This window comes from Chrysochloris asiatica, unplaced genomic scaffold, assembly GCF_000296735.1.
Source record: "Chrysochloris asiatica unplaced genomic scaffold, ChrAsi1.0 scaffold00257, whole genome shotgun sequence".
Lineage (NCBI taxonomy): Eukaryota > Metazoa > Chordata > Mammalia > Afrosoricida > Chrysochloridae > Chrysochloris > Chrysochloris asiatica.
Window position 1 is genome coordinate 2623837 of NW_006408775.1, and position 24588 is coordinate 2648424.

General features: G+C 49.6%; 2 protein-coding genes across 2 annotated transcripts; both read left to right on the forward strand.

Moving 5' to 3' along the window:
• The first annotated feature begins 181 nt into the window (after positions 1-181).
• Positions 182-11850, forward strand: ZNF205 (zinc finger protein 205). Its single transcript, XM_006873979.1, has 7 exons — positions 182-371; positions 564-655; positions 1103-1214; positions 2585-2593; positions 10255-10365; positions 10562-10863; positions 10921-11850. Exons 1-7 carry the CDS (start codon positions 182-184, stop codon positions 11848-11850), a joined length of 1746 nt encoding a protein of 581 aa, XP_006874041.1.
• Positions 11851-20382: 8532 nt separating this feature from the next.
• Positions 20383-24401, forward strand: ZNF213 (zinc finger protein 213). The gene is made up of 5 exons (XM_006873899.1): positions 20383-20775; positions 21401-21494; positions 22077-22144; positions 22230-22353; positions 23746-24401. Exons 1-5 carry the CDS (start codon positions 20383-20385, stop codon positions 24399-24401), a joined length of 1335 nt encoding a protein of 444 aa, XP_006873961.1.
• The last annotated feature ends 187 nt before the right edge of the window (positions 24402-24588 follow it).

Here is a 24588-nt window from a genome sequence, read left to right on the forward strand (position 1 = left end):
GAGGACAAGGAAACAGGACTAGCAGGGCCACAGTGTGACCAGAGCTGCGCCTTGTATCCAGTGTGCGGTCTGGCCCTTTTGACAACCCCTCAGGTAGTGCTGGGATTGTTTCTCCCACCCCGCCTGGTGTTGACTGGGCTGCCTGTCCTAGGTTCCAGGTCCCCAGCATCTTTGTCGAGCGATGCTTTCCGAGTCCGAGGAGACGGGGCCTTTGGGAGCCGCTCGGGAGTCACCGTGCATCAAGACGGAGCCTGAAGTGCCGCGTCCTCAGGGGTTGGTGAGGGTGGGAGGGGGTCGGAGTGCTATGAGATGGACGCCCGTGAGTCATGTCTCCAGGGAGAAGGGTCTGCTTGGCCTTCTGTCTGTCCGAGGTGAGTGGGGGGTACTCAGTTGTGGAGGGTGGGTAATAGGCAATTCCCAGAGGGAACCTGCAGCATAGAGGACCTTCCCCAGGGAGGTGAAGCTTGAGGGGCCATGGAGGTCCTGGGAGGACAGGGCAGGCCGCCTTGGGGGTCAGGGCCCAGCAGAGGAGCTGACCCCTGAGCAACCCTCTGTTCTCCCAGCCTGCCCCTCCCCACAGGCCCCGACTCCTTCCCAGGAAGAGAAAAGCCGAGACCAGCAGATGGCCACGGCGCTCCTCACTGCTTGGTCACAGGTAAGTGCTTCTTGTACCCTGAGCTCAGCACCTGCTGGGCTCTTCTGTTCCTCGCACCCCCCTCTGGGCGCACTGCCAGGGCCGGAGCTCTGTTCAGGTGGCTCAGGGAGACACCAAGGAAGGGCAGATGTCTCCCTTGTAACTCTCCCCTCCGGGATCTGGGCACCTGGTCTGAGGTGCTTAGGGAACATGTGTGGGGTCTTAGCTGTTGTCCAGAGAAGGACCCTTTGTTCTCTTGTCTTCTGCTCACCGCAGCTGCCTTGATCTTTGCCATGTGCACTCAACACTTGTGAAAACCCAGACTGGGTGCTGGATACTCCCAGGTCCAGATCCAGGGGGTAGCTTTGTCTTGTGGGTTTGAATCGGGGGTTCTCCCCACCCATCCTGTCCATTTGCCAGTTCCCATGTGTAGTCCAGACAGTGCCGTGGTCACCTCTGTTGTTTCAGATGCCGGTGACCTTTGAGGACATGGCTTTATACCTGTCCCGAGAGGAGTGGGGCCGCATGGGCCATGAACAGCAGCGAGTTTATCGAGAAGCCCTGCAGAAGAAGAATGGGCGTGGTGAGCAGCATCTGGGTGTGCCTTCTTCCCCTCTCAGTATTCACCTGGACAGTGCTGTCCTATAGAACCTTCTGGATTAGTGAAATGGTCCATATCTTAACTAAGACAGTAGTTAAGGCCAATTGTGACTGCTGAGCTTTTGTCATGTGGCCAGTGCAATAGGATTTTCGATTGCTTTTCACTGTAATCAGTTACAGTTCAGTCTACATAGCCACATATGTGGCCAGTGGCATTGGACAGTACCAGTGGGGAGGGTCTGCTTGTCTTGGGTAATTCCATGCGGCTTAGTCCCGTATTCCACTCTTCCCTCCAAGCTCCCCGTGCAGGGTTGTTATAGCAGAAAGCTTGGCCTGGGTGAGGGATGGCCCCAGCTCAGCCTTCCAGGCCTAGTCCACTCAGAGTCTTGTTCTCTTCGCAGAGGACCTTCATTCTGGCCTCTGGGCTCTTGACTACTGAGTTTCAGATTAACATTCCTGACAAGAGCTTTATGGGGTTTATGTAAGTTCAGAGTATGAGTGTGTTCGTCCATTTATTCATCCATCCATCAGCACTATCTGTGAATACTCAGGAGTGCCAAGAGGATCCAGTGATCCCAGGGGGTGCCCAGCAGCTGGACGCTCACTCCTTTCATGACCTCATGTGTACATGCTCACCATGTAGTGGTAACATTCCAGCAAGTCCTTGGGAGAGCAGAGACTTGGCCCCCTGGCTAGCCCTCCAGCTCCTCGGTTGGCCCAGCTGTGGAAAGTTCTTCCAGAGAGTGATGGACCTCTTGCTGAAAATGAATGTCAAAATAAGTAAATAAAATTACTTGTGATTTTCACAGCAAAACATGCACCAGTTCAACTACTGTGTGTCATTCAGTGACATGGAATCTAGTTGTCAAGTTGTGTATCCGTTCTCACTTGTTGTTTTCCAGGTCATTCCACCACTGTGGACGTAATGCTCCCTAAGTAAAAACCTCCTCAAAAGTGACTTCTTAAAACCTTGTTATTGTGAATTACAGAGCAGATCAGTACACTGAACACATTGTGTATCCAGTTAAGCTCATTACAGTAGTTGCTAGGCACTCCATAGACCACCAGTTCTGTTTTCCCTCCTCCCCACCCACTCTGTAGTTATCATAGAATGTTTCTTGGAGTAAAATTGTTCTTAACTTTATAACAGTGATCACATGGAATCTGTGTCCTTTGGTGTTGACTAATGTCACTCAGCATAATGTCTTCCGGGTTCATCCACTTTGACAGGTTGCTTTGCAGAGTCTCTATTTTTCTTCAGTGTTGTGTAATACTCTGTTGTGTAGCCGTTCATTTGTTGATGGGCATTTAGGCTGTCTCCATCTCCTTGTGTTGTGAGCAGTGCTCCAGTGAACATGGGTCTGCATAGATGGATGGTGTCACAGTTCCTCCTGCGTGAGGGGCTGTACTGCGGAGAGGGGCTGTACTGCGGAGAGGGGCTGCTGGGTCACATGCTCTTTCTTTTTTCTTTTTTAATGTAAGGTTTTTATTGTGGATTGAGTGACAGTTTACAGGGCACATGTCAGTTTCACATTCAACATTTCATGTAACTTGTTTCATTACATTGATTATAATCCCCTCCATATACCATCAGTTAAAAGTATTTCTCTCTGTCCACTTTAGCTTTTTAAATAACACACAAACAAAAAACCCCACTCAGGCATATATAATAATTTACATCTCCAAAGGGCACATTCTGCAAGTCTGCTCCTGGCCACCAGTTCTTAGTCCGTCTCTTCTTAGTCCATGAATCTAGAGTCCTCAGCTGCACCCCCTCTCCATGCCCCCATCTCTGCCTCCATCTCTGGCGCCGCTGCTTCTCTGGATCAGGTCCCGCATTCTATTTGTGTGTTCCTCTCTTGATGGTCCTAGGGTCCTCTGTTTCTGGACTGTAAGATTAACCACTCCCCTTTTTTTGTTACAAAACTTCTACCTTTACAATTGTGAGAGTCACAATTAGTCATGATAACAGTTACTCACTATTGAATCTTACAAATTTTATCCCCGTCTCCTTTCACCAGACCCATCTAGACAAGATGACAGCTATTCAGTGGGGACCCTTTCTTTCCTCCCATACTCTTAAACTAAACTCCCTTTTGAAACCTTGTAAGCCAGTCACTTCGTGCCTTTATTGCCCTCTCATTTTAGATAGCCAGTGTCTAAGTTGCCCGTCCCTATCTAACATGCTCTTTCTAGTTCCAGCTTTTTGAGAACGTGCCGTACTGTTTTCAACGCCAGCATTTACTGTTTTCTGTTTGTCGGAACTTTGCTGTTAATGCTGAAGTAAGATGATCTCTCGTTTGGATTTGCATCTCCATATGGCTAATGAGGCTTTCTGCTCCCGTAAAGATTGATAGCCTTGGAAACCCTGTACTGGGTCGCCATGAGTCGGAACTGACTCAACGGCACATAACCACCACCAATGGCTAATGCAGGCTGCAAAGTCGTTTGAACTGCAAGGTCGGTGGTTCAAGCTCACCAGCTGCTCCTTGGAAATGCTATACAGGGTCGTTATGGGTCAGAGTCGACTCCATGGCACTTAACAACAACAATGACTAATGGTAGTGAGTGAGTGCATTTTTTTTTTATATGCTTGTTGGTCACCTGATTGGTGTCTTTGGTGAAGTATCTGTTCATGTCCTTGGCCCATTTATTTATTTTTTTTACTTTCTTACCCAAGTGTATCTTTTTATTAAAAATTTTCAAAAATAGTTCCATATTTCCCTTAAATTTCCAAGCCACATCCCAAAGTTATTAAGTCCAGAAGTACAGTAGCCTTAGACAAACTGTGAGATACTATGCAATTGATTATTTCTAGGCATGAATTTACCTGTATGCTTCTGTGAAAATTTTTTATGTTAACACCATAAAGCTAAGCAGCTTAAGTATACCTGAGAAAAAGAATGAATTTTTTTGTAATCAGTAAGACTGGACACAATTGCTGTTCTCTACCTAATTGAGTAGTCTATAAACTTCTACGGTTTGAAGAGACAGCAAGAAGGACTATACCTCACCAATGACTCCTCTCTTACCATATATATTATGAATTTAATTCAAAGATGACAGGAAACAAACCATAGTATGCTTTTAGGTTCTTATTACTACATCCCAGTAAAATGAAAGTTCACTGGAAGCAGGACTGGTTTGTCCCTCCAGTGCCCAGCACAGTTCTGGGGATGGGTGCTCCAGTCTTTGTTCCCGGGCACCCTTTTCCTCATGCTTTGCTCGGATATCACTTACCCTGACCAGTCCATTTTAAATTTCAGCTCCTGTGTCTCCATCCCCTAATCCTTCTTTTATTTTTCTAGCAAATTAAGTTTTTCTGTCACCTGAAGTTGCATGTATTAGCCTACTTTTAAATTAGATGATTTGTTTTATTGTTGAGGTGTTCTATAAATTTTTGAGAGTAGTCCTTTGATATGTCCTTGCCATTTGTTTCCTTTGATTTATTTATGTGGTGGATTAGGCTGATTGTTTTCCTAATATTAAACCATCCCTGTATACCCCTATTAATTCCACCTGATCATGATGTGTTATTTTTTGGATATATTATTGGATTCTGTTTGCTATGATTTTGTTGAGAATTTGTGCGTCTATGATCATGAGGAATGTTAAGTGCTGTTAAGTCGATTACAACCCATAGCGACCCTGTATAGCGTTTCCCGGGAGCAGCTGGTGAGCTTGAACCGCCAACCTTACAGTTCAAACAGGTTTGCAGTCTGGTGCATTAACCCACAGGCCACATCAGGACTCCATGTTCAGGAGGAATACTGGTCTATAATTTCCTTTCTTAGAGTGGTGTCTTTGCCTGATTTTCATATCAGAGTTGTGCTTGCTTCATAAGATGAATTTGAGAGTTTCCCATCCTTCTCCAGATTCTGGAATAATTTAGTAGAATTCATGTCAGCTCTTCTCTGAAAGCTTGGTTGAATTCACCAGTAAAGCCATCTGAGCCTGGACAACATTGTTTTAGTTGGCAGTTTCTTACTGACAAGTTTTCTTTTTCAGCCTGTGCTAGTTTAGGTAGGTTGTGTGTTTGAAGAAATTTGTCCCATTTCCTCTAGCTTTTCAAATTTGTCAGAGTACAGTTCTTCATAGTATTCTGTTATTATCCTTTTTATTTCCATTGGTTTTGTCATGGCATCACCCATATTTTTTTCTAAAGTTTTTTATTGTGAATTGAGTGATAGTTCACATGGGAGAACATCAGTTTTATACTCATTGTTTCATTGCAGTGATTACAATCCCCTCTGTGTGTCATCATTCAACAGTATTTGCTTCTATTCCCTCTATTTTATTTATTTTTTGGTGGGGGGAATAAGGGGATGTACACCAAAACACTCAGAAATATATAATCATTTAAACAACCAAAGGGCACATTCTGCAATCCTGCTTCCTGGCCACCAACACACAGTCTTTCTCTTTCCACGAGTCTAGAGTCCTCAGCTGCTCCCTCTCTCCATGTCCTCATCTCTGCCTCCATCTCTGGTGCTGCTGCTTCTCTGGATAGGGTCCCACATTCTGCTCATGCTCTTCTCTCTTGATGGCCCTAGGGTCCTCTGTTTTCTGGACTGTAAGATTAACTACTCTCCCCTTTATTTTACAAAACTTAATACCTTTACCGTTGTGACAGTCACAATTACTCATGATTACCACTACTCACTGTTGAATCATAAGAATCTTATCCCACCTCCTTTCACCAGACTCATGTAGACAAAATGAAAACCATTCAATGGGGATTCTGCTTTTCCTTGCACACTCTTAAGACTATAAACTCCTGCTTGGAAACTTGTAAGCCAGTCACTTAGTGCCTTTATAGCTCCTCCGTTTTAGGTAGCCAGTGTCTTAAGTTGCCTGTCCCTGTCACACCTGCACACAGAAGGGTGGTAGGATGAGGACTTCTTCCCTCTCAGTTGGTATTTTGAGCTACTGCATCCATAAGTATAGTTCAAGTTCATCAAATTGTAGCAATTTACACTTGTGTCCTTTATCAGTTATTTTTATCATTTAGTGGAGTTGTGATGCTCAAGCCATTGTGAAGCTAGGTCAGATGGGTACTATCTGCAAGTTTGAGTGTTCTTGTGCATCTCCCCTCACTTCATATCAGCTGGATGCTCCACTCTCAGCTCTAGCCCCCCCCATATCATTTTTTATTTGTGTTTTTTTGTATCTTCGCTTTCTCTTTTGTTAGATTTGCCAATTGTTTGTTGATTTATTAATCTTTTCAGAGTTGGATTGTTGTCTTGTTGATTCTTTATCTGATTCATTTATTTCTGCTCTAGTCTTTATTATTAAAGGAGCCCTGATAGCGTAGTGGATGACAAGCTGGGCTGCTAACCGGAAGAAAGATCAGTAGTTTTAATGATCAGTTCCTCCGGAGGAGAAAGATGAGGCTTTCTGCTCCTGTAAAGATTTACAGCCTCAGAAACCCTATACAGGGTCTCAATGAGTCGGAACTGACTCCGTGGCCCACAACTATCACTACCGGTAGCAATCTTTATTAATTCTTTTCTTTTGGTGGTAGTAGGCTTACTTTGCTACTCATTTTCTAATTGTTGAAGATGTTTGCTTACGTTGTTGAATTTAGTTCTTTCTTTTTGGATATGCACATTTATTGTTATAAATTGCCCTCTGAGCACTGCTTTTCCTGTGTCCCAAAGGTTTTGGTAAGTTGTGATTTTGTTCTCATTTGACTCAAGGAATTAAAAAAGTTTTTTTTTTTCATTTATTAACCAGTAGTTTTTAAGCAGGATATTGTTCAATTTCCATATATTTGATTTTTTTTTACTTGGTCTTCCTATTATTGATTTTTAATTTTATAGCATTGTATTTTGAAAAGATGGTTTATAGTATTTTTAATGTTATTAAATACATTTTTCATGTTTTTGTTTTTTCCAACTTTTTATTTTGAATTGAAGGAAGATGGTTCAGTTCACACAGCAGATCATTATTAGTATGTATTTAACAAATCACAAACGTACTTGACTTCGTTACATGATTGCAGTCCCCTCCATGTACCAACAGTTAACAGCATTTGTATTACATTCCTCTCTGTGTCTTCCTAACTGCATCTTTCCTCTGCTGACCTCCTCCTTGTAATTGCTCACCCTAGGATCCATGTTAACACGTTAACTAACTAGCCCATGAATAATTTTCCCTTTCTCCTACTCCCCCACCCCCCTGAAACCATCATAGATTTTTTCTTTTATCAAAAAAAACTTTTTTTAACTTTTACAACATTGGGTCTCATACAATGTTTGTCCTTTTGTGATTTACTAATTTCACTTAGCGTAACACCCTCCAGGTTCAACAGTGTTGTGAAGTGTTTCTTAGATTTGTCGTATTCTTTGTAGTTTTTACTATTTTATTGTGTGTGTATACCAAAGTTTGTTTAACCATTATCCTTTTGATGGGCACTTAGTTATCTCTTATCTTTCTGATATGTATCTTGAAGACAACATATTGAAGGATCCAGTTTTTTAAATCCATTCTGCTCTTTATGTCTCTTAACTTGTTGTTAACTGCTGTTGAGTCTGATCTGACTCATAGCCACACAGTATAGGGTTTCTGAGGAGCAGCTGATGGGTTTGAACTGCTGATCTTATGGTCTGTGTTCCGGTGCTGATCGTTTACATTCAGTGTTAATTATCAGTAGGTATGAACTGATTGATGTCATGTGTATGTGTGTGTGTTTTATGCTGTTACTGATGTCTTTGTTCCAAATAATTTTCTATAGTGAGTTAATTTTGTTTGTGGGTTTTCATTTTATCTTGAAATCTACTTGACTTTCTTGCCATTTGGAAGTGCTGTATGTACAGTGTATCTGTCTGCTTTGTAGTTGACTTCATTATACATTGATATCGCTGGTTTCCGATTTTCAGACTTGTGGGTTTATTTACTTTAAATACTTCTGTATCTGTATTGCGTTCTGGATGGTGGTGTCATGTAGGGTGATCTCAGGGTTTTGTCTGCTCTTCTGTTTCTTAGTCCAAAGTACACCCTTTAGCATTTTCTAAAGTTGATCTGGTCATTACAAATTCCTTTACTTTCTGTTGATCAGGAAATGTCCACATTTCATCATCTTTGAGAGACAGCTTTGCTGGATGTATGATTCTTGGTTGGTAATTTTTTTCTTTCAGTTTTGTATACACTATCCTATTGCCTCCTTGCCTGCATGGTTTCTGCTGAGAAATCAGAGCTTAGTCTTATTGGATCTTCGGAATTTCTAATCATAGATTTTTAAATTGTTTAAATTTTGCATTTCTTTGTTCTTATAGTGCTTTCCTGAGATCTTCCAAAGGTTTTCTTTGCTTTCCTCAATCTTTCTGTGTGTTCTTCGTGAAAACCTAAAATAACGTTCTTCTGAGTTCCTTTTCAGTTAGTTCCATTACCTTTTCTCCTTAAGAAACTGTTTTGTTTTGCTTCTTGGTCATATGTGCCATTCTGTTGTGTTTCTTTGTGTGAGCTAAAAATGTCTATTGTCTCTGGGGCCTTGTGGTGGGGTTTTTGTAGTTATATTTCATTGATAATTGTCTGTTGGTGTGTCCTCCAGGCTCTCACCACTGTCTCCTGTAGGTGTAGTCAGAGAATGGCAGCGGCCACTGTTCTCTGTTTGCTGTTCATGCCCCTGAGTTAGGGTGGGCGTGTCCAGTGTTAACTACTGTCTGTCAATCATCCGGTGGTGTCGGAGCTGGTATTGGCTCTTGCCTGATGGCTGGAGTTGCTGCAGAAGGTTTGATTATGGCTGGGCTATGTGGACACACATCCTGTCTCCTGTTGGGTGGGAAAGGGAGAAATCCTTCTTCCCGCCACACACACACCAGGAAGCAAACAGAACAAACACACATGCAGCCAGCAATAAAAAGAAAAAACAGTGAAGGAGAAAAAAAGAATTAAAAATAGGTTTGTTGTTGTTAAGTGCCATCGAGTCGGTTCCGACCCATAGCAACCCTATATAGGTACCGTAAAAAACCAAATACAGTAAAGAGAAAAGAGCTACAGGAAAATGGAGCTATAGAAGAAGAAATAACAGGATAAAATCAAAACCTTAGAAAAGCAAACTGCAAAGAGAAAAGGTAGAGAGTAGTAAAGAAAGATAAACACAAGAAGAGGGATGATGAGAGGCGAAAAATAAACAGTGAAGCAACAAAAGGCAAAACGAAATCCAAAAATAAAAGTCCGTGCAGCGGTTGGACCTGGAGAGAAAAGTTCCGGGGGGCGGGGGCCCCTACAAGCCAAGGAGCTCCCAAGGTGGGTGTGGGAAGAATGTGACAGAGTTCCTGGCCTGAGACGGAGTTTCTTTTGGCCTCGGTGTTAAGTATATTTCAGAGCCCTCAATCCGGAAGTCGTTCTTGGAAGTCGCTGATGGAGCTGGTTTCAGTGTCTTGTTAGGACCACGGGGCAACTGAGGGCAGAGTGACTTATTTAATGCTGCTCTGGTGGCTTTCTATGCTGAGCCCGCCTGAATCCAGCCACAGAGTGACCTGTGGTCCCCCTACTGCTGGCGTGACTCCCAACCACGTGTCTGAACTTGTAGAGAGAAGGGGCGGTGTAGGGGGTGTGGATGGCCACACTTAAGGTCACCAGGGGAGTATGGGGAAAAGAAGGAACACTCACCTGTGTGGCTGTTCTACCAGGTCACCTGTGAAAACTGCTCAGAAAGGGTCAAGATGGTCTCACTGCATCTGGCCAGCTGTTCACCAGTCTCCGTCTCTCACTGTCCCTGCTCAGCTCAGCTTCTCCTCCCAGCAAGCACTCCATCCACTCTCTAACCTTTCCTCTGAAGTACAGGGTTCCAGAACGTCATCTGTGTTGGGATTCTCTCGTATCTTTGTTGTAGAGGGCCGGTGGAGTGCATCTGCCTTGTCAGCCATTTTGTTGGAAGTCTTCAACAGTGACTTTTGTACCCATTTCAGTTCTGCCCCAGGTTTCCCCATGCTGCGTATGTGTGTAGGGGGATGGGGTCTGGTGCTAGGTGGTCCCTGTATCCTGTGGCTGAGCACACTATGTCTTTCTCCCAGGGGTTTCCGGCAGCAGGCCTTTCTGGGCCTCCCATGTGCAGGGGAAGGGTGAGGCCTCCAGCTCCAGCCTGCAGAGAGGAGACGAGGAGGAGAAGACGGTTGTGTGCACAGGTAAGGACTCAGGGAATAGAGGGGTCCGTCGTTACTCTCCCAGGACTTGCCCTGGGCTGGGTTGCTGCTGCCCATCCACCGTAGCCACACGATCTTGCTTCTGGGGCCTTCCCAGGGCTCTGTCCTTTCTTATCTCCTGGAATCCTCTCCCCACTTAGCCCCGGGCCCCTCACTGGTCACCACCCTCTTTCCCCAGATGCTGTGGACGTGGGCAAGGAGACTCTAGTCCCGGCTCCCTTTGGGGATGTGAAGCCCTTCAGAAGCCGGGCAGGCAGAGCCCCAGGGGTGACCCTGCAGTGTGGCCAGCCCACAGCTGGTAGCCAGGGCTCAGGACAGACTGAGGACGACGGGCTGCCCAGGCCTCTGGATCAGGGGCAGCGGGAGCCAGCCCTGCCAGCCACCAGCCTTCTGGACCCCCGGGAGAGCGGCGTTCCTGAGAAACCCAGTGAGGAGGAGAGACACACTGCCATGGAGAGCAGCGAGGAGGGAAGCCAGTCTGTGGGTGTGGAGAGAAGCGAGGAGAAACGCAGCACCCTTGTGGAGGGCAGCAAGCAGGGCCTGGCCACCAGAAGCAACTATATCAAGAAGATCCAGAAGTGCGAGCAGTGCGGCAAAGTCTTCAGCAACCGCTCCAACCTCAACGCACACAGACGCATCCACACGGGCGAGAAGCCCTATGGCTGCCCGGACTGCGGCAAGTGCTTCAGCCACAGCTCCCACCTCACCACCCACCAGCGCATGCACCTGGGTATCCGGCCTTACTCCTGCCACCTGTGTGGCAAGAGCTTCACCCGCAACTCCACGCTGATCCAGCACGAGCGCATCCACACCGGCGAGAAGCCCTACGTGTGTGATCTGTGCGCCAGGCCCTTCGCCCGCCGCTCCGATCTGGTCGCCCATCAGAGCATCCACACTGGCATCAAGCCCCATAAGTGCCCCATCTGCGGCAAGTGCTTCGTCCAGAGCTCGGCCCTGGTCACCCACCAGCGCATCCACACTGGCATCATGCCCTACCCTTGCTCCGTGTGTGGCAAAGGCTTCAGCCATCCCTCCAACCTTATCGCCCACAACCGCATCCACACAGGCGAGAAACCCTACCACTGCCTGGAGTGTGGCAAAAACTTCAACCATAGCTCCCATCTCAGCTCCCACCAGCGCACACACCACGGCTTCCGGCCCTTCTCCTGTTTCATGTGTGGCAAGTGCTTCAGCCGCCGCTCCAACCTGAAACAGCATGAGAAGACCCACACCACGGGGCCTAGGGCCCTGGCCATGCAGGCGCTGGGGGCGGGGGCAGTGTCCCTGCCGCCACCCGCATCATCGTTGGCTAAGGAGGCTGCCACAGTGGGCCAGAGCTCTGGGGGAGAGCAAGGGCAGCAGCAGAAGGAGCGAGGAGGGTTTCGGAAGGGAGTTGGGCAGGCAGCTGGCATGGGGTTGCTTGTAGCAAAGCAGGAGGAGCTGGGGCCTGAGGAGCCCGCACCTTAGCTGCAAATTAAAGGCCTTGGAATTTGAACAATGGCCTACAGCTCTGTCTCAGGGGCCCTGCAGGGGACATCAAGCATGGGGGCGCCTGACCGCCTGTGGGTCTTCACTCAGGCCCCCTCCTCAGCCCCCTCCCCTCCCAGTCTTGATCTATGCCAAGGCCCCTCTGACAAAGCTCGTTCCTGAGCTTGGGAATCAAGTTCACTGGCTGAAGGCTCTATGCACACAGGCTTCCCCAGTCGGTAACTGTGTGCCTAGCTCGGGCCGTCTGCGTTACTGTCTCCCTGGGCCAGGCGCACTGCATGGAGCCCAGGTTCTGGCTTGGCTCTGTTCCTTGGGATTTGGGATAGTAGAGCAGGGAGGTGCTAGCTCAGAAACACTTCACTTGGCCTTACCCCCACCCGTCTCACTTCCTGTCGGCCTCTGGGGACAGACTGTAACGTGTGGGCATTTGCCATCTGCGTCCACTGGGGCCCGGCCACAGCCAGAGAAGAGACCCCGCTTCCTGGGTCACTGTGATCTTCCGCTACTCTCACCTCCTTGGCCTTGTCACACGTGCCCTCTTGTCATTTGTCTGCCCCACCCCTGCCTGGCTCCATCTCTCCAGTCTCTACCCTCCCACCCCCACCCCGGTTTCCACCTCTGTAGCTTCTGTTTCCCCTTCTATAACTTTGTTCCTGGGGAGGGGCGGGTTCAGTCTGCTGCTCTTCCCAATATGTGCCTCAACCCCCCAAACAACATTGAGCGCGGACACCAATGGACCTGCCGAACTTCTGCCTGTGCCCGGAAGCTGGAGCCACCCCACCTGTCTCCGTGGGTCCCGAGGTCAGCAGAGGCAGCCACAACCCTGATGGCTCCTAGCTCCTGAATGGTACAGCAGCTTGAGCAGGACACTTCCAAAATAGTAATTGTAGCCACCAGTTGTTGACTAGCTGCTCAGTGGCAAGCGTAGAACTAACTAAGTCCCACTGGTACGTCTCCTCAGCCCTCACCCACAGCTCTAAGCGGTGGTAGGGGGTCGGGGGGTGGCATCCCAGCTATATAGACATGAAAACAGGCTGAGCAGATGTCCAGAACACCCCCAAAGTCTCCACCAGAGAGCTGGATGTTGGAATTGTCCAGGTTGGGTACTGTCATAGAGGAATGTATAGAATGACCGTTTCCGGACACCTGGATAGCCCTTCAGTGTTCAATAAAAACCGATCATGCAGATAACAGTCTGGACCTTCAGGCACTTGGGACTTGGCTGGAGGGCGGCGCCGGGCAGAGGGGCAGACGCCAGGAATCCTGCAGGCCAGGTGCCCTTAGTGTGACAGGGTGGGGTCTGGGAGGTGTAGGGAAGCCAAGGTTGAGCTGGTAGGACAGGGTGAGTTAGGTCTTTATTTCTCCAAGAGGCTAGGAAGCCTTCAGCTTGTCTGGCTCCTGTTACTCAGCCAGAGATGGAATTTCTCTGTTTGGCCTAGTGGGAGGGCCTGAAGGGACTCCAGGATGTCAAGCAGGGTTGTTGCTGTTAAAGAGCTGACTTTCATAAAGAGGAGCACAGGCAGAAGAAAGCCTCGTTCCCAGCTCCACGCCTTGTTTTATGAGTACACACTGGGCGGTGCTAGTTTTGAAGGCAGAAGGTCTAATCGCTTCCTTGAGCTTCATTGGCCAGGTGTCAGGATTTGAACTTACGAAGTCTATTGAGTGATCTGCCCCAGAATGGTGGTGGTTTTAGAGTGGAAGTTGACAGTTTGGAAATTATTTGACCAGGGCAAATAAGACAAAGCAGGTAGCTGGGGACAGTGCTGTGGAAGACTTGAAGGGTACTCATGGTTGGTGGAAGGGCATTGAGAGGTGAGAGGCATAGAAGGGTCTTAGTGCTCTAGGGAGAGGGTGAGAAAGCTGCAAGTTTTAGCTCACTGGAATGCCAGCTTATTGGTCACTGGAGAACTGGATCCGAGCTAGGTAGGTGTCAGGTGGTTGGGGTGAACGCAGAGGAAACAATATTTCCATTGTGAATTTCTACCCCTTTCTCTGTTGACCCAGAAACGGTCCTTTTAGGGGTACCATTGGCTGAATCCAGGTGCTCTGTTCCTCTGCCCTGGGGGTGGGGGTGGGAGGCAATGACAGTGCCGGCTAAATTGATCAATCCCCGCAGGATTATGTGCCTGTGCACAACTCTGCTGGGACAGTCCCTCCCGGCGTGTTAAGTGACATTGAATCAGTTGTGACTCATAGCTACCCCGTATAGGGTTTCGGAGCTAATGGGTTTGAATCTCCGACCTTGCAGTCCAGCGCTTTATCCTACAGTGCCACACCAGGATGCCCTGTTGTTAAGTGTTGTTGATTCCAACTCATACGACCCTATCCAGAGTTTCTGAGGAGCGGCTGGTGAGTATGAACTGCCAACCTTGTAGTTCAAATGGATACATCACTTTCCTGTCCCCAAACCCTTCCTGGGTTTCCTGGTCAACTGCATCGAAGCAGTTCCCAATCGTGTTCTCGTTACCACAGCAACAAACCACCACCAAGATTGGACACCTGGGTTCATAGCTAACTTAGAGCCAGCAGGGTTTCGAGCCCTGGTGCCTCAGTTTCCACAGGCTCTACCACCGAGACTCCAAGTCTCCTGAAGTCCTAGAAAGGACATGGCTGGCAGTGCTCCCAGGCTAGGATCACGTCTGGATCTCAGCTGTCCTTTACCTTCAGTGGAGCCCGACCTAAGGAGCCCACCACTGTCCAAAGGCCATGGGAATGGCGCTGTAAAGCTTTACCCAACCACGTTTATGTAGTGAGTGCCTATCTTAGAGATGTGACTAGCCAAGCTCTCCACTTTGCTAAATCTTCCAATGAGGTCTAGTAGCTTTTTGACTGAGTCTTTGGGGTTTTTTATATATAGGATCATATCGTCTGCAAATAGGGAGAGCTTTCCCTCCTCTTTGCCAATTTGGATGCCTTTAATTTCCCTGTCTAGCCGTATAGCTCTTGCTAAGATTTCCAGCCCAATATTGAATAGAAGTGGTGACAGAGGGCATCCTTGTCTGGTTCCTGTTCGCAGAGGGGAGGCTTTCAATTTCTCTCCATTGAGAGTAATATTCGATTCCTATTTTGTTGAGTGTTTTTATCAGGAATGGATGTTGGATTTTGTCAAATGCCTTTTCTGCATCAATTGATATGATCATGTGGTTCTTTTCTTTTTTCTTATTTATATGGTGGATAACATTGATCATTTTTCTAATGTTGAACCATCCTTGCATTCCTGATATGAATCCCAGTTGATCATGATGTATTATCTTCTTGATGTGTTGCTGGAGTCTGTTGGCTAGTATTTTGTTGAGAATTTTTGCATCTATGTTCATGAGGGATATTGGTCTATAGTTTTCTTTCTTAGTGGCGTCCTTCTCTGGTTTTGGTATGAGGGTTATGCTTGCTTCATAAAATGTATTAGGAAGTTTTCCATCCTCCTCTATATTTTGGAATAATTTGAGTAGAATTGGTGACAGCTCTTCCCTGAATGTTTGGTAGAATTCACTAGTGAAGCCGTCTGGGCCTGGGCTTTTTTTGGTTGGGAGTCTTTTGATGACCTGATCTATTTCTTTTGTTATTGGTCTGTTCAGGTTTTCTACCTTTTACACACTTTTTATGAATGAAAAGTTAAGGTCACATGACAACTTGGCCAGTAATATGATAAAAGATGTGGAGAATGGCCAGTTTTGCTCAAAAACTGTCTGTTATGATTCATCTATGTTGTTACTGTAAAGTGTCGTTGAATCGGTTCCAACTCATAGCAACTCTGTATAGGGCTTCTGAGAAGCAGTTGGTGAGTTTGAATTGTTGACCTTACAGTTCAGCGCTTTAACCCACAGAGCCACACCAGGACTCCATGATTCATCTATTGTTGTTGTTGTTAAGTGCCTTCAAGTCGGTTCCAACCCATAGTGATCCTGTATCAGGTTTCTGAGGAGTGGCTGGTGAGCTTGAATTGACGGCTTTGCAGTCCAACGCATTAGCCCGCAGTGCCATGTTGTTGTTGTTAAGTGCCGTCAAGTCGATTCTGACTCACAGTGATCCTGTATAGGGTTTCCGAGGAGCAGCTGGTGAGCTTGAACCGCAGATTTTACAGCAAAAGGACACTTCAAGCACCATTGAATTGCTTGGGTCATATAACCCAAGGAACAAGGAAATCCACTCAAAATTGGAAGGTTTTAGATCATTTGGCAAATGGTTTCTCAAGTTGTCTTCTGCTCTGGAGAGAGCCACATGGGGAAGAACTGAGGTCTCCTGCCTAACAGTCATGTGAGTAAGCCATCTTCCAAGTATATCACAAAAGCTGAGGATACAGTTTAAGACCATTCCATCGTGTCTCTGCTAAATGAAAAATGGCTCAGATAGATGAATACTGAAATGATCTGTTTGGAGAAAAGTCATTTGACTTAAGAACTGGTCTTCATTTTTCACCGCTAGAGATTATAAACTGAAATGCAGCCTTAAAAGACCCTGGGTGGGCTAATTGAATAATAGCCCCCAAAACTATCAGAACGGAGCGTGGTGGCTCTGTAAGATAAACACAGGACTGTGAACCACAAGGTTAGTGATTCAAACCCATTGGCTTCTCCATCGGAGAAAGATGAGGCTTTCTGCTCCTGAAAAGATTTACAACCTTGGAAACCCTGTATTGATATGAGTTGGAACCAACTCCACAGCACTTAACAACAGAGCTCTCCAGTGCTAATCCCTGGAACTTTTTAAGGGAAAATGTATATGATTAAGGATTGTGACATTGAGAGATTGTCCTGGATTAACCCCAGACCAAGCTTGTTGCCTTAAAGTGGATTTAAACTCATAACTACCCTATAGGACAGAGTAAGACTGCCCTATAGGATACCAGTGGCAGACTGTCACTCTTTCTCCAAAGGAGCAGCTGGTGGATTCTAACTGCTGACCTGGGAGTTGGCAATCCAGTGCTTAACCACTGTGCCAGTAAGGCTCCTTTAAATCACCCCCAAGGAAACCAGATTCACTGCTATCAAGTTCACTGTGAGTTATAGCAACTGTATGTACAAAAGAACCAGGCAGCCCAGTCCCGCAGCAGCCTCACATCATTGCTCTGTGTGAGCCCATTGATACAGCCATTGTGTCAGACCAGCTCTTTGAGGATCTTTCTCTTTGTCACTGATGCTCTAGTTTCCTAAGCATGAAGTCTTCTCCAGGAACTGGTCCCTCCAGATCACGTGTCCAAGGCATATGAGAGAAAGTCTCACCATCCTCAGCTCCAAAAAGCACTCTGGCAGTACTTATTCCAAGACAGATTTATTCATTCTTTTGGCAGTCCATGATATAGTCAATATTCTTTGTCAACACCATGATTCAAATGCATTCATCCTTTACAGCTTGCAAATTTTATTTATAAATGCTAATATAAGGAACTCTGGTAGCGTAATGGTTATCAATCAAGCTGTGAACCGCAAGGTTAGCAGTTAGAAACTACCAGCTGCTCCGCGGGAGAAAGATGGGGCTTCCTACTCCCGTAAAGATTTACAGCCTCGGAAACCCTGTACAGGGTCATTATGAGTCGGAACCGACTCCACGGCATATAACAACAACAATAAAACATTACTTATAGATCCATGCCAATTTTTATTAGAAATATCTTCATAGATGTAGAACTTCAAGAATACAGACTAAAAGATTCACAGTTCTTATTTCTGGATTATAACAAATATTTATTGAACCCCTACCTTGCTCCAACCACAATTCTAGGTGCTAGGAGAAAGTCATAAAAACAGTGCCAACCCTCATGGAGTTGATACTTGAATGTTGTTGGTGAATGCTGTTAAATCGGTTTCAGTTCATAGTGACCCTGTATAGGGTTTCTGAGGAGCAGCTGGTGGGTTTGAACTGCTGACTTTGTTGTTCACAGTCCAGTGCTGATCCTACAGCGCCACACCAGTATTCCATATATGACGTGGCTTCAAAAAGGTCGTTGGGGATTTCCATTATCTTTTAACTCCATTTTCTACCCATTTCTACCCCCGCCCCCATCGGGAAACATGTTAAGAAGAAAAATAAGGTGGGGGAGCTATCCACACAGGTTAGGGAAGGCCTCTTTGAGGGAGTGACATTTGAGGAGAGAGGGAACTGGCCTTGTGTATATGGAGATAAATACTTTTACATTCTTAACTTTCTATACTGAGGATACAATACTTGCATAATAAATTCTTAAAAATCAAGCAAGCGTTTTTCACTTAAATCTTCGGGTTAAGATGTAGAGCTAGAAGTGCATCCAAATGCCACCGCAGAGAGAACTCTGAACTTCCCAAAGGTCCGCATCTTTCAGATCTTTCTGGGCCCAGGGACCCGGCGGACGCTTCAGCTGCCCGCGGTGAATCTGTGAGTAAGCGCTGGCCAGCTAGACACGGCTGCGTGTCACCTTGGATGGCATTTCCTAGAAAGCTCCACGCCCCTCTGCTATTGCGTTCTCCAGTCGACTTGCAACTCCTAGCAACTCAACGTGACAAGGCTGTAATCTTCATGGGAGCAGATCTCCAAGTTTCTGCCCGAGTCTTTGGGTAGGTCCCAACGACCCACTTGTTGCTAAAGACTTGGGACGGGATGGGGCGGGGCACGAAAGGCTGGAAACGGGTTTCCCCGACCACGCTCGAGGGCCCTCTCAGTTGACATAGTCCCTCTAGCGGAAAGAGACCGAGCAGAACCAACTTAGCCCTGGGCATCCCTTCCGGCGGGCGCTCCACTTGCGTCTGGGCCAGCAGTCGTCTCCGCCCCTCAGAGGGTACAGAAAACGAAAAGAAAAGGAGGACGCAGCCCTCGGTTTTTGATCCAGTGCTCACGGGTGTCGCTACTTTCTGATTAGCCTTGTCCCGGTTCATCGGCCGTTACTCGGGGAGAAGGCAGGCGCGACAGACGAACGGCCTTGTGGGGGGTGTAGTTTTGAATGCTTGTAAGGGCGCGTGCGCCGTGCGGTTTCCCAGCGACCCCAGCGCGGGTTTCCGGCGTCGGTATCTATCGATGTAACTGGGAACGCCTGGGCGGTAGTGGACGCTGAATGTGTCAGGGGCGGGCACCAGTGACTTGGGCAGCCGCGCTCAGCAGGGGACACGCGGGACTTGGGGCAGGACTGGTGTCCTGAGGCGGAGGTGGACGGGGGGCACGCCGCTAGGAAGTGCTGGCAGCAGCTCGGGGCGCCCCCCGCGCTCTTGGTTTTGGGGCAAACACCCGGAGCGCGCCCACAGCCTGCCCATCGCCCGGCCGCCCTCCCCTCGGCCCCTGGCTGCTGGCGGAACGCGGGGCTCTGTCCGGGGCCACCTTTCCTTCCTGCCACGATCCTGGTGAGTCTCTGATCCTGCGGGCGGCGCGTCTCTTCCATCAATGGCGGATGAGAACGGTGTTGGAGACGTGAAAGAAAGAAATAAATGAGGTGCATAGTGTGTCGTAGAGAAGATTGGGAAACAAGTCAGACGCCTCCCTAGGGAATTGGTTAAACTGGAGCACATCCCTGTCGGGAGCCTCATGGCCCAGCCAATGAAGAAACAGTGTTAAATAGGAGGGATCATAAGTCACATTGCCCACAGCGGTCCTGGGGTCTGCACCTACATTGTGCGCGGACTGGGTCATGAAAACGATTAAGTATTGGACTAGCTGCATGGTTTGGAGGTACATCCCACCTGAGGCGTTTCTAAAGATAGGCCTGGTGGGCTTGAAAACTTGGCAGAGCAGTTCACACCTGAGGTCACCGTGGATTGGTGGCTTGAAGGCAACTGTCTTAGGCACCTAAAGCTGGCATAAGAGAAATGCTAAAAGTGGATGGCTTTAACCAACAGGAATGTATCCTTTCGCAGTCTAAGAGGCTAGAAGTCCAAACCCAGAGTGCCAGCTGTAGGGGCAAGGCTTTCCCTTTCTGTCAGCATTGGGGGAGACATGACAGCTCTGGTCTCTTTTCAGCATCTGTGGGTTCAGCATTCCATGATCATCTCTAAGTGTCTGAGCATCAGTCTTCCTCTGGGCCTAGGAGTTCTCCATGCAGGGCCCCAGATCCATCCCAGCTCTTTTTCCCTGGTGATAATGATAATGAGGTCCCACTCTGTGTCTTTCTTTTCTTTGATCTCTTGTAAGATAGCAGGGGATTCAGGCCACACTCGAGTTAAACTCCTCTTACCTTGAACCAGGACTGGGCCCTGAGTAAGGGTGTTGTAGACCACCCAGACCCATTATCATCGATCGGTTGCTCCCCATTATGGGGGAAGATTCCACACCTGCCAGATTACTTCATCGCAAACTGTTAAACCACTGAGAATCACGACCCAGCCATGTTGACAAATATTTTGGGGGAGACACAATACAGTCCATGACTGCAGCTAAACAGACTTCAGGGTCACTGAAGGACAGCAGCGGGGGTCCCTAGGTCCCTCCAGTCCATTGTGCTGTTCTGCTCTGTCCGTAGGAACGTGGGTCCAGATGTTGCCCCGGCTGCGACGGGAGAGTCTTCTGGGAGACTGAGGGGCAGGCTTGGGCCTGGTTAAGACTAAGACCAGGGGAATGGCAGCCCCCCCGGAGCTCCAGGCCCTGGAGGAGGGAGAAGGACTTCTGATTGTGAAGGTGGAGGAGTCCTCTTGGGAACAGGACTGTGCCCAGCCAGACGACAGCAAGGACACCGAGAGCTGCCGCCAGCGCTTCCGGCAGTTCTCCTACCGGGATGCAGGGGGGCCCCACGAGGCCTTCAGCCAGCTCTGGGAGCTGTGCTGCCGCTGGCTGCGGCCCGAGCTGCGCACCAAGGAGCAGATGCTGGAGCTGTTGGTGCTGGAACAATTCCTGAGCGTGCTGCCCGGGGCTGTCCAGGGCCGAGTGCGAGAGCGGGGCCCAGGGAGTGGCGAGGAAGCTGTCGCCTGGGTAGAAGACCTGCAGAAGCAGCCTGGGAAAGCCAGGCAGCAAGTAAGGGGGGCCCTCCACATCCATTTCTGGGTGGAGTGGGGGAGGGGCCCTCAAATGACCCCTGGGTTGAAGGGCAAGGCCACATGCAGAGCCAGGTCCCCCACCAGCCCCATGGGCCAGGGGAACGATAGGCACGTGATGATTCTCTGAAGAATACCCTCAGAAAGAAATGGGGTTCTTCTCAGGGGCTGCAGAGGGAAGGCAGCTATGGGCCTCAGGGAGGCAGGGTTCTGCCACACACAGGCTCTACCCCGGCCTGTTAATGTCCTGCTCTGGGCCAGACCCTGGTGTCCAGTGACAGGTACCATCAGAGGGCTCTGAGCAGGTCGAGCATCTGCAGGAGCCCACTGTCTTGTGAGGTGATGGGTCTTGACACTGGAGACGTCGGGGGGGGGCGGGTAGTGAGAGGGGCTAAATGTGGGCTTTTGTCCTGGCAGCAGGGACCCTCCACGTCCCTTGCTGGTCCTAGATGCACAACCCATCCTGGTGTCACACTCTGCTCTGGATTGTCCCCACACGCAGCCCCACACCCTGAGACCTCTCCTGTGTCTCCTTCCCAGGGATTAGACTCTGTCTAGCCCGCTCTGGGCTCCGTGCTGACGAGCATGTTGTGGTTCCTGCACAGGATGTGCCTCCAGAGGAGTCGGAAGCCAAGGCCGAGGTCCAGGGAAGCCAGGCCAAGGGGCCGCCCCCAAAGGTGGAGCAGCCCAGTCATGGTGGTGAGTAGGTCTCTGCCTAGTGCTCAGGGGTTCACTGCCTCCATGCAATCAGGCACCTGTGTCTCTGTGTGTATGCATATGTGTGTAGGGGGTGCTGGGGGCGCGTGGGCTGGGTGTGGTGAGTTTGTGTGTGTCTGGGTGTGAGTGTCTGGCCGGGTGTGGTGAGCTTGTGTGTGTCTGGGTGTGAGAGTCTGGTCGGGTGTGGTGAGCTTGTGTGTGTCTGGGTGTGAGTATCTGGCCGGGTGTGGTGAGTTTGTGTGTGTCTGGGTGTGGTGAGCTTGTGTGTGTCTGGGTGTGAGAGTCTGGCCGGGTGTGATGAGTTTGTGTGTGTCTGGGTGTGAGAGTCTGGCCGGGTGTGGTGAATTTGTATGTGTCTGGGTGTGAGAGTCTGGTTGGGTGTGATGAGTTTGTGTGTCTCTGGGTGTGAGAGTCTGGCCGGGTATGGTGAGTGTGTGTGTCTGGGTGTGAGAGTCTGAGTGTGTGTGCTGGTCTGGAGTGGACATCTGTCTGAGCAGGGGAAGCTCTGAGGGGTTCTGTCCCAGCCTGAGCTGACCTCCCTGAGGCTCTCTTCTTTCCTCTCAGCCCAGCTTACTCTTAAAGAGGGGCGTTCCAGAGAGACCTCGGATGCCCGCCTTGCCACTGGACTTCATGTGAGTAGCAGCCTCTCGCATCGACCCTGGTCCTGCCCGGGGAGGCCTGAGCCAGGCAGCGTTAAGCCACTTCGCCTCATTCCAGGCACCTGTGACGTTGGGGGACGTTCCCTTCTACTTCTCTCAGGAAGAATGGGGGTCTCTGGAGCCCGCTCAGAGGGATCTCTTCTGGGATATAAAGCGGGAGAACTCTCGGAATGTCACCCTGGGTAAGCAGTGATGGCAGTCAGTGCCTCTTAGATGAGGGCTGCAGCCTCCCCAGCCCAGCAGGCCGCGCTGTCCTGTCCCACTCATCCAGGCCTGGCTGCCAGTGGGGCTTCCCCTGGTCTTAGTGTCTGTCTGACATCTACTGCGGTCACTCATCAGGTCCCTGCACCTCCTAGCATGCAGAACATGTGGTGGGACACTGGCGGTGTGCCGTCCTCCAGTGGATTCCTCACTGTCTAGTGCAGTGGCATTTCGTCCCCATCTCACAGATAAGGAGACTGAGACCTGGCCCTGGCAGGGCAGAGCTGGGCCTCAAAAGCCATCAGTTATGATGAAGCGGGCCAGCTCTGCATCTGGGTCTGGTGCAGTGACACAGGGGACGTGCCTGCTGTCTGCAAGGACAGCCTCGTAAGCTGTTGCAGTCAAGTGCCATTGGGTCAATTCTGACTCCTAGTGACGGGCCTGTCTAGCTTTCCAAGGAGCAGCTGGTGGGTTTGAACCACCAGTCTTGTGGTTAGCAGTCCAGTGCTGATCCTACTCGTAGCTAGCCTTCCCGTTTTCAGGGTACGTTTCCCAACCAAGAGGGGCATGGTGATGCAGTGGTTAAAGTGTCCCATTGCTGACAAGAGCATCAGCACTTCTAACCCACCAGCCGCTCAGGGAAAGGAAGTTTGCTTCCCAGGTACAGATTGCAGCTTTGGAGACGCTGCAGGCCGTTGTCTGTCCTGTGAGCTGGAAGTGACTTGACCTCAGTGGTTTGGCTTTGGTTTCCAAGCCAGGATTTCCTAAGCACTGTTTGGGGGTCACCTCATCTAATCCTTATGATCTGATAGGGCAGGATCTCTCCCCACCCAAGCATTTGTGTCCTGAGAGAAACCATGTCAGAACCATTTGGTCCCTTTGTTTCCTGTCTCTTCTGAGCCTTATCCCGGCAAATGCTGCCCTGTTGGTCTTCTGTGGTTGACTGTCTTCTCTTCACTGTATCTCGGATGTTACTGCTCTCCTGTTTATAAGCCTGCCTATTGTGGGACTGAAAGATGGTTCCTGGGGGTGAGTTCAGTTCCAGTTTGCATGGGGACCACAGTCTTGGGGCTCCTCCCATGTAGTCTTTTATATAAATTCCAGTTTTGGTCCACGTTTTCCTCCAACTCCATGGAGGTGAGTCTGTTCCAATTTGGAGTGTGGTCAGGGGTCAGAGATAGGACATTGGATTCAGGTGACTTGTCTAAGCACCTCCATGGGCAGGACAGAGCTGCTGGACACCCTGCCCTAAACTCTGAGCTGTTTTGATGTTGTGGCATTGTGCCCATTTTATAGATGGGGATACTGAGGTGCCATGCTGTCCCCAAACCCAGCGCGACTGAGGAGGCCGCCTCACCTTTTCTTTTTTGTAGGTTTGGGGCTCAAAAGCCAGAACACACGGTCCCGACTGGAGGAGGAGGCTGTAGCACCCTGCCAGGCTGGCGGTGGCACAGTTGTGTCCTGGAGCCCTGAGGAGGCCGAGAGCTGGGAGAACGAGAACCAGCGGGGGGTGCAGCCGGGTCCGGTGGGGGCGGCGCGGAAGGGGCGGCCACCCACGCGCAGGCGGCAGTTCCGGGACCTGGCCGCTGAGAAGCCGCACAGCTGCGGACAGTGCGACAAGCGCTTCCGCTGGGGCTCTGACCTGGCGCGACACCAGCGCACGCACACGGGCGAGAAGCCGCACAAGTGCCGGCAGTGTGACCGCAGCTTCCGCAGCTCCTCCGACCTGGCACGCCACCAGGGAGTGCACACGGGCCAGAAGCCCTTTTCCTGCCCTGAGTGCGGCAAGAGCTTCAGCCGCAGCGCCTACCTGGCCGACCACCAGCGCATCCACACGGGCGAGAAGCCCTTCTCCTGTCCGGACTGCGGCAAGAGCTTCTCGCTGCGCTCCTACCTGCTGGACCACCGGCGCGTGCATACAGGCGAGCGGCCCTTCGGCTGCGGAGAGTGCGACAAGAGCTTCAAGCAGCGTGCCCACCTCATCGCCCACCAGAGCCTGCACGCCAAGATGGCCCAGCCAGTGGGCTGAGCGGGCAGGCTCGTGTTGCTGCCAGGCTGCCGGACACTCCTCATCCCGGCTAGGCCTCCGTGAACACCGTGCTCTGTTCTCCCAGGAATGGAGCCCTCTCCCTGTTCTCCTTGGCACCATGCCCCTCCCTTCTGGCTGCCCTTGCCAGTGATGGTGGATGGCTGGGACAGGCTGCTCATCTGCCTTT